Source organism: Dermacentor andersoni, chromosome 5, assembly GCF_023375885.2.
Source record: "Dermacentor andersoni chromosome 5, qqDerAnde1_hic_scaffold, whole genome shotgun sequence".
NCBI lineage: Eukaryota > Metazoa > Arthropoda > Arachnida > Ixodida > Ixodidae > Dermacentor > Dermacentor andersoni.
Genome location: NC_092818.1, coordinates 194,575,405 through 194,589,499, shown reverse-complemented (window position 1 = coordinate 194,589,499; position 14,095 = coordinate 194,575,405). Strand labels below are relative to the sequence as shown.

At 45.9% G+C, this 14,095-nt stretch overlaps 1 protein-coding gene across 1 annotated transcript in view; it reads left to right on the top strand.

Annotated features, from left to right (window-relative positions):
• LOC126531785 (cytochrome P450 3A43-like) overlaps positions 1-14,095 on the top strand; it is a 101,029-nt gene that overhangs the window by 16,254 nt on the left and 70,680 nt on the right. Inside the window, exons 2-4 of the mRNA XM_050179512.3 lie at positions 5,184-5,280; positions 6,160-6,212; positions 12,322-12,418. Coding sequence (XP_050035469.1) covers positions 5,184-5,280; positions 6,160-6,212; positions 12,322-12,418 — 247 coding nt within the window. The remainder of the gene's footprint in view (positions 1-5,183; positions 5,281-6,159; positions 6,213-12,321; positions 12,419-14,095) is intronic.

Here is a 14,095-nt window from a genome sequence, read left to right as displayed (position 1 = left end):
ACATCGCTGATGTCACCAGCAAACAGGAACCCTAAAATTTTTAGCGCTGTCATACGAGTGGGGTCAAGCGTATTACCGTTTTCTAACTGCATTTAAATCAAAAGCAACAAACAAACATTGCACGTTACTTAGTTAAGTACAGAACATGGGCTAGCACCATGAGCAGCAGCTTTCGCTGGCCTTGCTAAAGAAGTTTCTTTGGAAGGCTGCGGCTACTGCATGCTGGTTGCGATAAACGCCGAGAACTTAGATGACGTCTACACAGTGTCACGATCGGCCAGCGGGGGAAGTGACCTCCCAGCCTTTCCTGCCCTACTGCGACGAATCGCTTCGTGAGGCTCACAATACGTCGCTTCGAACAGACCAGCGGCGACACCAAGGCGAGACACGTTTGATGACTATGGGGTTGATGGATGGCACTTCGTCGCCGACCCCGACGCTGGGACCGAGAAACTCCAGTGAAAGTGCGTTATATACGCCGCTTCGTTGCGGTCGCTGCTGGGCCACACCAGGAGCCAAGTCGTGCAAACAGCGGAGTCAAACGTGACACCCCTGTCTACGAGCATCCCCTTCTTTCAAAAGGGCAGTGAGCCGTGTGCTTCAATGCAGTCATGCTAGACTGTTGGTAAGTAACGTTCTCTAGCCACATATAGTGTTCATAAACCCAATACTCTTCGTTCTTGATGAGAACCTGTTCCTCCCTTCAACAACGTCCTCAGCGTGGATTAGTCTGACGACGGCATGGACCCGCTACCACTTTTGATATGCCGAACTCCAACTCCTACAGCAGTTAAATTTCTTCACTAACATATGCGGTAGTTTTCGTTACTTTACCTGAACGTATGTGTGCCACGCCTTATATATTTCTACATTCGGATGTTTCGTCACTAGCCGTCTGCGTTATCTTCGTAACGTTCAACGAGTTCTTTTCTGTTAACCTCGAGGTTTCTTTGTGAAACACTGATACGAGGTTATCAACCTTCGTTCGGCACCGACTATCGTGATAGTGGATGTTACATTTCAAATGAGTCATACCACTAAACTCATCCACACAGCATCCATACAGCGTGGTCAAGACGTAATGATATCCGTTTTTTTCTACGTTAATTCATGTTGTCGGCATAAATGCCTCATTTGCTTTTGGCGGCACAGATTTTTTTTTAAATGATGGCACGCCTGATTGCTCATGTTTAAATCCAAGAATGCGATAAACCAACAGCACTGCGCTTATATGCAAGAGCAAAGAATCCAGTCGGTCTGTAGCATTTTATTCCCACCAATTTGATGGCGAAGGCTGTAAGGTAAAAAAAACATTTTTGCGAACGCTTGGACAGACACTTTCAGATCATTTCCTTTTACAAAAAATAACAGGTGTAAGGAGCTGCCTGCCAGGCGGCTCCTAACCGCAGCCGAAGGCGATGCTTCATGCCGCTACAGTACGGGTGGAGTTCGGAGTTGCAGCTTACAGTTTAGTTCGAGTTGTCTGGTGCGCCTTAAATTTGGGACATTCTACTCTGCCAACGAGAGTGCGCACGCCAGGTTTCAAAGCTGTCTCGCCGCGTCTGCCCTAGACTGCGGAATCGGAACACTGGTCTTCATGGATGCCGAAGCAGCCTTGATTGCGTAATCACTTTCAGTGATTCCACAACGGTGAGGTAACCATCGGAAATAAATTTCGTGTTCTTTTTTTCTTTTACGTGGATGTGAAATTGCACGGATTCGCACGACAAATGGTCGTGTGCCCCTTGTCGGAGAACCGACTGCATACGCTGAGAAGCCGGCTTTGAGTAGCAAAACACGGCTCATTTGCCAGAACTCTCTGTATCAATGAATCAATGAACTGAAGAGAACGGCGCAGAGCTCCGAGTCTTGAGCCCTAGTGTTATTCTTCCTGTCAGTATAATGTACCACCGTGCCGCCACAAATTAACTGGTCGTCGCAGTCAAGCCATCAGTATAGACGTGTGTGCATACTGTAGTTATGGTATAAGAGGGGGTAATCAATTGTTTGAGCGCGGACAATAGTAGGTCAGGCTATTTCTGAAATAGATGGAGCAACGATCGGGCCACAAACACACACCCTGATGAAAGAGAGGTACGATGTGCATCGATTGTTACATTTAATGTCATGTAGGGTCTTTCTTCAGAAGAATGGCGAAGCGATAGACATAAGTCTGAGGTGATGTGCATGATGTGCACACGCACTGTCTCAACAGCAATGTTACCGGTATTTACCCTTAAGCCAATGTCTCAATGCGATATATGAAATTACCCTGCTTTTTCTTAGTTGTAACTGTACACATTTTATATTAATTTGTCGATTGTTACTGCTCCTTATTGTTACTGTATCAACTGTTTTTTTTTTTCAATTTTGGTCTGTAATATGCCCCTCACCTCTGTAATGTGCAAACCCCCCATGAGGGTAAAATAAATAAATAAAATCAAGGGAGATCTGGTAACGTACGGCCCATCACAAGTTCTTAGGGAAGGTGATTGACTGAGACCTTTCACGGGCTTCTCATGTGCAATACATTAAAAAAGCGGCTAACCGCTATCATTTAAGTTCATTGCAGGAAAGAGTTGAGGGCGTCCCTATATACAGTCTATGTCGCAGCTGCAGGGTGCTCTTTACCGGATTCCTGCTGCGCAGCATACCGTCATTTCCGACATCTGCATAACTAGCATGGGCAAAGTAAGCGTATCCAAGCCAAAGCACTTAGGGGATGTACTGGCTTACCACGGAACGCCTCATGGAGTTTAACGCCCCAAGGCAGCACTTGCGCTATGAGCGACGCTGTAGTGGAGATCTCCAGATTCATTTTGACCACATGGGATTCTTTAACCGGCACCTAAGTTCAGGCACGCAGTATGGAAGAGTTCTTACTTTTCGCCCCCACCTAAATAGGTGTCAAGGAAAAGTAAGCGCAGTCGAGCACGGCAGAAAATTAGGTGATGAAATTAGGAAATTTTGCAGGTGCAAGTTGGAATCAGCTAGCGCAAGACAAGGGCTATTGGAGATCGTTTCGAGTGGCCTTCATCCTGCAGTCACCGAGGCGCTGAGTCACCGCTGCACTTAAGGGAAAATGTTTAGGTCACTGATGTCAAAACGAGCTAGAAAATGTTCTTGCGTCTCTACGCAGCTACCGGCGACTGTTCTTTGCCCTCTGTGCTAGCTAGGTCCACGTGCTGCGTTGTGCGCTATCGGACGGTATCGGCGGGTCGCCCCTTTTAACCGCTTTTGTCTTGCTGGGACTTGTTGGGCTAGAACGGTCCCCGGCGATTTATCACACCTTCTTACAGCATATGTCACATTCTCGGATGTGTCAGCAAGGGCAGAGAGGGCCCTTATTCCGGTGCTCCTTTGGCGTTTGCTGTGCTTCGGGCCCATCGTGTCAGCCATCGCTGGGCGTTCGGATCCGAGCTGGTCAACATGGCCTCCCGTTGCTCAAGTGTAGGGTTGGGGATGTTTCGGGTTGCTTATAGGTTGGGGAACGTCCATGTGACGCGATACAGGGAGGCTTATTCATTACATATGGAATATTTGTTGTAGTATACTGTGAGGTGCATGCACTTGTGTCCACGCCAGTGCTTCTTCTCGTGTGATTGTCATGTACGGCGGCCTGTAAGTTCAACAATTCAAGTTGACAAGCGTCCACTTGCTTGTCCCCGTCTATCACTGCCCTTAAGCAGTCTTACGTATGCTTCACAACGAGGCCGAAGCTCAACGCTTGTCAAATATATCAGTGATGTTGAGATGTCCCGACGACTGGCTGATGTGCAATGCTAAGAGCAGCACGCATTTTGTGGCCGTCTCTCAAGATTATGCCTTATAGGAGTTTGAATAGTACACCCAGAATTATTGCTTATGAGCAGAGTGTCTATCGTGACACGCAAAGCTGGAGTGCACGTGCTAGGCCTGCGTGCGCACGAGTTCTCACAGATAAGTCCCTGCCCCCCTTTCTTCCCCGGCCCCAACAGGAAACTACTGCGTGTGGCCTGATAAGGAGAAGCAGCAAGCGGCGTGTGCAGACGGTGGCACGCGACAAAAAACACTTCTTCGACTAATTTTCTCTACGAAAGGGACAAGAGTTGCCTTTAAGTTTAGGCACAAGTTCACTCCTTAATGAATAGATTAGTTTGTAAATCCGCGTTACTGAAGGTTGTTACAATGTATATATTACTAGGGGACAAGAATCCCGAACATCCCCCTTGAACTTCGTACTAATCACGGCGGAGGCCGAACCGACGTCATGAATTTCGCAAATTTTTCGCGTTATTGATTGTTTTCGGACAGGAAAGGTCTTCAGAACGTATGAGCTGACATTTTTCGTTTATTTCAAAGTGCCCATGTGGTGATTTTCCAATAATAAATACTCAACCGTCCTCAAGTAGGCGAAGGCACAGTTTGTGACGTCACAGCAGCTGCTGCGAGAACTTTAAGGTGGTGTCGCCGTCCGTATTTCGCCTTTATCCGGTGTTCTGGAATGTCATGCACCTTATGAACTCTTTGATAATCGAAAAATGTTGTCTGTGAATTTATATTATATCAATTTGATGCGCGCTTTTTATTCGTAGATAACTTGTAAATAACTGAATGAAAAAGATAGCAGGAAAACAGATCTTAGTTTTGTCCCTCAAGAAACCACCCAATCAGTGGCGAATGTGCCACCATCGGTTTGTAGTGTCGACCCCGTCCGTCATTAGTAAACCGAAAAATCTCAGCTTTAAGGTTTTATAAATAAGCAATGACATTGTTCAACATTCTGCTTCGCGACTCTAAAGTTAAACTTATCCCGCCAAACAAAAAGAAATGCGATAACTGAAATCTTTATTGCAGGTGCCCCAGCTTAAACAGAGCAAGTTAAGAAAAAGAATCAAAGCCTTCAGTGGGGTCAAAGCCAATTGTATCTTGTTAGTAGCCTCCTCGAGAAACCGCCAGTACCTGCGAATAATTATCTAAGATACTAGTTATTGACATTACGTCTGTAATTTAAACACCACATTAATACAACGTTGGCAAAGGTTTGTAGAGGACATTTATTTTAAACCGTCACTTTTACTTGTTTGCAATTTTCTACGTTTTGTGTAAAACTTTTTCCACGTCTAAAGGAAAGCCGCTGTGGCACGCATGCAGACGGCGGGCAGCTTTCTGTTGTTACAACTGTTGCATCTGTCCTGCTGCAGTTGGCGGAAGAGGAACTTCAGCTACTTCAAGGATCTCGGAATTCCTGGACCGACTCCGAACATCTTGTGTGGAAACTTATGGGAATATCACCGAAAGGTCAGCCCGCAAGTGTCTGTAATTGCATGACCACTCAGTTGAGCCATTGCTGCTTATTATTTTGAGCCTCCAGAACCACATTGCGCAAATTATTCGTCGCACGTGACCTTGTCTTCAAGGCCCTCACAGATTCATATTCTAGGTCAGTGTTTTCGTCATATCTTCCTTCATTCATTTTAAGTGCAGTAGCACGAGTTCAGCTATTTCTATCAACTGCCGTCCACATCGACACAGCAGCAGATTCAGCCTTCTGAGAACCGCTTATTTGGGCACGCCTGACGAAATCCCAATAAAAAGTACGCCGAGGCGAAATTTCTAAGCGTCAGCGTCGCCGCCTTGCTAGATTGATTTATTATTTTTCATTAAATTCAAATTGTTGACAACTAAGATGTTGCCGGCTTCTACCAAAATCGATAAAGTATGAAGACACGTGGTGATATGATAGCGTTCCGGCAGTGATACACTTTCTAGAATTGTAGTCAATGTAGAGAAACACTAACAAAGCCGCACGTTCTGCAGCTCCTGTACTTTCACACGCCTAGTGCCTATAGATATATAGAAGTATCATTTTCCCATCGCGTTTGCGACATCCCGAGGGCTTCTTACAGACTTAAAATGTCCCCCTATTGGTTACTGCCAATCTCTATTCTACAAAACTGACCAATTATTTCTGGTGTAAAGAAAACCAGTACCTATCAGAATCAAATTTTGGCATAATTCAAGTTGATGAAAATATAGAGGTATACGCAAATGAACGTTTTACCCGCCGGTGTTTCTATTTGGACGATACGAACGTGCTAACTTATTTGCGGCTTTCAGCCAGTCGATATTTGAACCGCGTGACTGGAGTTGGTTTTGAGTATACCTTCCTCACCGCAGGGAATCACAAATGCCATTGCTGAGTGGTGCGAGAAATACGGAGACGTGTTCGGGTGAGTATGTACGCTACCAGGCTATCCGGCTGTAGATTGCAGGTCTGCCTGCTTGCTCCACCGGCAATGAACGTAGCATTTCAATCGCGGGTTACTCGCGAGACCACCGCTACATACACAGTGTTTTACACTTTCAGTAAGTTCTATTTATCAGTTATGTGTGTCTTCACTTTCATTTCGCAATTGTTCTTTATCCGCGACATTTATTTAGTGAAAGTGAAGTAAGTTGCGAGAGCATATTGAAAACTAAGTCGAATTGCCTGTAAATACATGTTAATACCAAATTCTCGGTTGAATCTTAGCTTTGCTACTATGGCAATAAATATAAACCCAATTGGCACTGAACGTACTCAGTATTATGCAACATCATCTGATCGCACCTTCAGCTACAAGCAACATACCGCACAACATGCACATCGGAGTAGCTATGTTTAAGAGGTGGTTGTTGGTGATGTAACTAAAAGGTGTATTTTTGTCCCAAAGCTTCGCACAAGGTGCGTTTTGTGTGTGTGTGTGTGTGTGTGTGTGTGTGTGTGTGTGTGTGTGTGTGTGTGTGTGTGTGTGTGTGTGTGTGTGTGTGTGTGTGTCTCATATGTTGCTTCACTATAAAGACTACTGTGAATTTAAACAGATACGCTTCACTTTTGCAAATATAAAACGTTTACCTCATGCCATGAGACAAGTTAGTCGCGGCATAAAATTTCCATTAAAGACAGCACGAACTTTCGTCTATTTAGCCCTTCCATGAATTTCATAGGATAAAGCCTCCTTCGAAAGGAACGAAGCGCTTATGTGGAACACCGCCAGATTAGCCCTGGACGTTCAAGCGGTCTCTTGATGCATCCACATTGCTTGAAAGACCTCGTGTGAGAGGTGAACTCTTGTTGTCACCCTCGAAGTATTAATAACAGCAGCAGCTCCACTAGCACAGCACGATACAACAGGACTGACAACACTCATGCTATTAGTGACTTCGTTTCTTTTGACAAAGGCTGTACGCGGTACCCTTCGATACCATTGAGGCTGCGCAGAAACCCTTCGCGACGCCGACAGATATTATGGTCGTCGTGGTAAGCAAAGCGACAGCACTAAGTGGCTCCCAGAAACAGACTCTCTGTTGAATACCAGTATGACATACTCAACAAGACTTTCTTTTCATTTTCAAATACAACTTAATTTTATCGTTTTGTGTGTAGTCTAGACAAAGCATTGCTGGGGTGACATAAGACCATGGATGTGGTTCTGTATTTCCTCCACACAGTGGCACCACTCTTCTCTCAAGCTTGCGTCATTTAGTCGCTTATATAATATCTATGCTTGGCAACAGTGAAGCATTTGTCACTTTGCCACTGTACTCTACCAATCTCGCTTCACTAATTGACCACCTTTAGTGTACTTTAAACATTGACATTTAATTAATGTTCGTTTTTGCTCAAGAGGAGGCAATGAGAATAAAATGGGAGAGAGGTATACAGCTTCTGTATTGGTATATACGTTGACGTATAAAAATATCGCTGTTCAAGACAAAGTTCGTTTTTGCGCAACTTTACTAGCTATGCCTCGAAGCCTTGGCGTTGCCAATAGATTAGCCGGCAGTCTGCGTCCTGTTTATCAGCTTGTAGCGGCGTGGAATCAAAGCAGCCGCTTTCAGCCTTGTTATCTATCTCCATACACGCCAGATTGCTAAACAACGATCACGCAATTGAAGGCCGCAGCAGTGATTGCAATTCAGTGGTTTATGTGTTGGAGGAGCAGATAAACGGCTCTTCTAACAGTAGCACCGATGTGGCGAATATAAACAACGAGTCATCTGTGCTCAAATATTTCACATCATGCGCAGTTTGTACAAAAACCAACGACAGCATAGTGGCACGTTTACAAAGTGTGCCATTCTGCATTGTGAAATAACCATGCTCTATGTCACATGAGGGCACATCTCTTTATGCCAAACCCTTAAGGACCAAGGAAGTACTTCGATTTACCAAGACTTAATTTCACAGAGCATAAGATCCCAAGTATTTGAAAGGCTCTGCTCTTTCCTTTATTGAGATAGGAGGTATTACATTTACGAACTGAACAAACACGCTCAGAGACAAGAATATCATGGCCACTTATGTAGATGAACGTAGTTTTTTTCTGCTGTAAAGCACGAAACCCTTAATTAGTCCTGAAGAAGTAGTTCAATGTTGTCGTCGTCATTGATATTTTTTATTATTATCGCTGGCGTTCCATTCCTGCGGTTTTCGCCGAAGCAAAAGATTGACCGCACGTCCGACATGCTTCTCTATCGTTCGCGTTTAGACGTAGCCTACAAGCCTCCCTTCTCGATTCGGCGCAAAGAAGAATACCCCCACGTTCCATGGTAACCCCCGACGCTTCAGGGAAGCATGTTATCATTATATGTCCTCAATATGACCAACAGTAGGTTGGTCTGCGTGGCTGTTTCAACAATCTTGACAGACGTCCTCTTGCAATGAAAAAAGTTATTGGACCATAGTCATGCCCTGCTAGTCTCATGGACTGCCTATAAATAAGTGACATTGCGTATTTTTGTCTTTTCTATCGGCCCTGCCACGTGGACTGCGCGAACAACTGGTATTCGGGATTGGAGAACTAATCCATACCTTGGCTGAGAAAGCACATCGCGTGACGTATTTCAGTGGCTTCCAAGTCACTGCGGCGCGTCATAGGTAACGGACATGCCGATAACGCTGCTCGATCGCCTCTTCAAGGCCGCAGAGAGTAGTCGTCACCGTTATGAAGGACAGATGCCGCTAGAAATGTTCGCAAGGCATGTCGAGTTCTCCATGTGTAACACCCGAAGTTCTTAAGGCAAGTCGGCTGCACCACCCAGACTCTTCTCTCCGCCTTCGCGCGTCGACTGGACTCTGCCGACTCGAGGCTGCCCTGCCTTGCCGAATATATGGGAGTGGCTTTTACGAAGTCTTGCTTTTCGAATACGATGAACCGACGACGCCTCGTGTGATGACTGGTAGCGAGGAGACTCTTCAGCACGTTCTCTGTGACTGTTCTCGCTACAATTAATTTACAGAGACGATCGCTCGCAGTCGCGATAGCGCGCTTTGATCAAAGGCCTTTAAGAGAGTAAATAATTTTAAAATGCCGGCATCACAAGACGTAGCAGCGAAGGGCGACGAGGGCACTAATGCAGTTTTTAAGGATAACAGACTTGGGCAAGCGGCTGTAGCTTGAACTGATGCTTATAATGCTACAAGTGCTATACTGTGCTGTGCGGCGATAGTATAGGCGGTGATAGCGACCGACTTTGCTTGTGCATCTGTGCTCCCTTTCTTTCTCTCTTTCTACTTTCCTATCACTGTACATCCACTTCCCTTCTCTACTCAGTGTTGGGTAGCAAACCAGATCTTCCCCTCTGGTTAACCTCCCTGCCTTTCCCCTTTCTTCTGTCTCTCTGTTGTCTTCTCTACTTCGTGCTTCTTCTTTAGCGTATTGTCGCGGCCATGTTCTCCTTATACATGAAAGGATTTGTGTGGACACTTTCCGTTTTGTGTGGTGGGTGACCGCCGTGTACAGGTCTGAACTGTGCGTATACGGTGCCGGTGCCCGTAACGGCTCTACTTTTTTTCCCTTTAAAATACACTCTTTGTGTGCTTGCTACGTTGTTCGTGTGTACATAGTACTTGTTGATATTTTCTTCTTCATTTTCCTTTTCTATTGTCGCTGGCACTCTTAAAAAGTTTGCACTCATTGGGGCTTATCTTGTCCCACAGTAATCGTCATCTATATATCTTGCCTGCATTTCATTTCTTTAACGCTGCGCGCCCGATATTTCCAGGTAACGAATGGCATGAGCATTATCAGCGTGACATAGCATTCTCGACAGAAAAGTAGCCAGCGTAGCGTTTTCAAGAAAGGAAACACAAGTATAAAGAAGATAAGAAGAAGATATAAAGAAGAATAAGAATGGACTGGGGTGCGTTTGGCAGGCATTCTCAGATCATGAACAGCAGGTTGCCATTATCCCTGAAGAGAAGAGTGTATAATAGCTGTGTCTTACCAGTACTCACCTACGGGGCAGAAACCTGGAGACTTACGAAAAGGGTTCTACTTGAATTGAGGACGACGCAACTAGCTATGGAAAGAAGAATGATAGGTGTAACGTTAAGGGATAAAGAAAAGAGCAAATTGGGTGAGGGAACAAACGCGAGTTAATGACATCTTAGTTGAAGTCAAGAAAAAGAAATGGGCATGGGCAGGACATGTAATGAGGAGGGAAGATAACCGATGGTCATTAAGGGTTACGGACTGGATTCCAAGGGAGGGAAGGGAAACGTACCAGGGGGCGGCAGAAAGTTAGGTGGGCGGATGAGATTAAGAAGTTTGCAGGGACGACATGACCACAATTAGTACATGACCGGGGTTGTTGGAGAAGTATGGGAGAGGCCTTTGCCCTGCAATGGGCGCAACCAGGCTGATGATGATGATGATGAATTATCGTTGTGGGACAAAGATACACTCTAAAGGGTGCAAATTTTTTTAAGTGTGCGTAATGAATTTAGAATTTTGGGATAGCTTGCCTACCTTCTAATTTTTCTACATCTACACTAAAGAAAAAAGAAGAAATAATGTGGTTCTTGCAACGAGGCTGAAACAGTGTGCCTCACTGTGTATAGTCATGGTGGCGCTGCCTGCGAATAATGACTTCAAACTTTTCCATGAAAACTCGTAGCAAAAACGCTACTGTTGGAGGCTTAAGTCTCGCCACGTCATGCAGTAGAGAGAAAACCAACCTGAACACAAATGTGGCTAAAAAAGAAACACACACTCATACAATTGCAAAGACGAACAATTTTCCTCCACTCCCCCCGGCCTGAAGTGCAAAAGTAGCCGTGCGTGTATACGTAGTCTGCTAAAGAGCGATAGCGTTAAGGGCCCCATGTCGCAGAAGATCCGGCGTCGGACGTCGTTTCGGCAAAAAGATTTTCGAACCACCCATAGTGACACCCTCCCCGTGGCGCAAGGAAGCTACTGAACTACTTGAATTTCTCGAGCTGAAAGACTTAGAAAAATCATAAAGCACTATTTATACACAGCCTACAGACATGATAGCGTCGAATTGTAATTTGGCTATACGAGAAAGCATAATTCAGTTACGCGAAAACTCAAAAAGAAACCCATTTTCTAGCCTTTCTACCACTCATAGAACGACCACGGCGTCCGCCATTTGCGCGCGACGGCCCGTGAGTATCTCGGAGGCCGCGGTGCGGCGCGCTTGGTTCCTTGCAATACCTCCAGATGGCGCTCGCCTTCGCCGCATCGCGGGAAAAAACGAAATTAGGAAAGAAACCATTTATGATAACTCAAAGGGAAGCTCATTACTCTTCGAAGCGAGATCGGGATGCCTTAGAACACGCACCTATAAAGCGAGATATAAGAAGGAAGAAGAAGCATGTGCTTGCTGCGGTAAAGCTAGGGAAACGACGGAGCATATTTTATTAGAATGTGAAGACGTCTATCCAGCGGTCGATTTAGGCACCACTGGCCTCCTTGAAGCCCTTGGGTTCAGCGGGAGCAGTGGTAAACCAAACAGGTCCGCAATAGACATCAGTAAGAGGCGATTGGAGGATTGGTGGAAGAAAAGTAGGGAAACGACAAAAGACGGAGACGTACAAAAGCACAGTTCGCAATAGGGTATCAGAAAATTTGGACGTGGTAGTTCATAGTGGGTTTTTTTTGTTTTTTCGTTGGTTAACCTAGGTAGGATATTAGGCAGCATAGTAGCAAGAGCTTGGTGGCGCAAGCCACCGCCCCGTTCCAAAGGGGACGCTCATAACATCCATCCATCCATCCATCGCGACCCACCCAAGACGCCGCATTTCTACCAGGCAGTCCGCCTTTGTGCATAGCGTTCGCGGCCAGCTTTTCCCGGTAAACATTACGGTTACATACGTTCCAGTTGCCGGAAAGCTTGAGAGGCAGTCAGGGATCTTTTGAATGCTGCCGCGTTCCACTCTTAAAGGCGAAGCTTAAGCGTCCTCCATCTTTTTCGTGTAGTTATTGTGCTCATGTTTGTTGGTTTTGTATTCACTTCACTGCCCATATCAAGATGTTTCCCACTGATTTGCAGATTTTACAATGGAGATGTGCCGACGCTTGTCGTCAAAGATCTTGACTTCTTATCCTACGTGCTTGTGAAAGACTTTGGAAACTTTATGAACAGAGGGGTAAGCGAGACATCTTCGTTTCCACAGTTTCCTAACAATGTCTGCGCTTTATAGTGCGTCATGCTCACCATGCGTGCACTCGCGCAAGCGAGGAGCGCACTTTGTCGAAAGCATGAACGCTGCACCAGAGAAAGAAACCCAGTGCTGGAAGTGCTACCTGTATCTTGCATATGACATCTGAGCAAAGCACAGGAAATAAGTGACTGCTCCGAAAAAAAGTTGTACGAACAGAGTACTTCCACGATCCGACGTCTCAAGGATCCTTAATTATGATAAGCTAAATAACTACCGCAAATACGGAAAGGGAAGGCTAATCTTCTGGCACAAACCGTCAGTTAATCAATCGTAATTCCGTCAACTTCAGAAGTTGTAAAGTCAGTAAATATAGTGCGAGAGCTCACGGCAAAACGATTTGCTAAAAAATGTCCGGCGATTGCGAAACTTCCTAAAACGAAATTTGAGCGCAGCTGAAGACGTGTCATCGTTTCGCAATATATTAAGGCAAATAATTTGAGATCAAAATCACCGCACCGACTGGCAGTGGGTCAGTGCGCTTTGGTCAGTGTCGCCAGCGCCTTCTCAGAGAGAGGGGAGGCGCACTGTGGGAACGCTGGCATAAGCAGCATCGGAGCCAGCTGTGTAAGACGACGACGACGAACGCACGAGCAGTGGCGTTCGCGGGTTCGCGCGATTACATCGAGGTACACCGACGCTCAACTGAGGAACGGGCGCCTAAAGCCGAGCCCACACGTCCGCTTGCGGACGCGCGCAAGCTCGCGTGTACGCGCCTTGCTGCGTCTCGCGAGGAATAGTGGTTTGCATTCACAAATAATCGCGACAGCGCGCGCTCACAGGGTTCATTCCATTGTTCACTCTATGATTGCTCATTCTCCTTGGAAGACGCCACTTCGTACTTTCTTATTGACAGTGTTTCAAAATGCTTCCATATCTATAAAAGTAATTGTTATATTTTTAGAGCTGTTAGATCAGCACAAAAAGGAAAGGTTAAGCATTTTCGTGCATGCTATAAATCTACTTCGTTGAGAGTTGAATGTACGGCGCCGTGGCTGCGTAGCTAGGCGCGCCGACAAGAGCATAGAGTTTCCTACAAAAACTTATGGACACGAGGACGAGACGTTCATTTGAAGAATCGCCAGCCGTTTGTGCGCAGGCGCGAGTAAAAATAGGCGTAAGATAGAAAATCTGAGGGTTTTTGCTCCATTAAAGGGCCCCTAACGAGGCCCCATAGAAAATTGTTACGTGTTCTCTAGGGAGCATTCTGCCGGAAAAAGTTTTCAAATCGGCTTATTAATAGCCGAGATAGAAATATTGCAGTGTCGCGAACCCATGATTTCAGCAGATGGGCTCCACTGCCAAGCAGAAACCTCTCTCCACTCGCCCCGTCCCAGCCTACACAAGCGTAATTCCTTGCCTGCGTTCTCCCATACCGGACCTCGAGGATCGCATGACGCGTACGTCACAGGCCCCGCTTTCATTATTTTTTCCCTCGCTTTTTTTTTCCGGCGCTACGCACTTCCGCCGATGGCGTCGCGCGCGAGCTGTTGTCTCGTTCGCGCAGCGCACGCTTTTGCGCGCTGTGCACAAGCACACATGACTAGCGGTATAATTCAGTGCTACACGAATACTGAGGCAGAACAAGCGGATTGCAGAGCATGA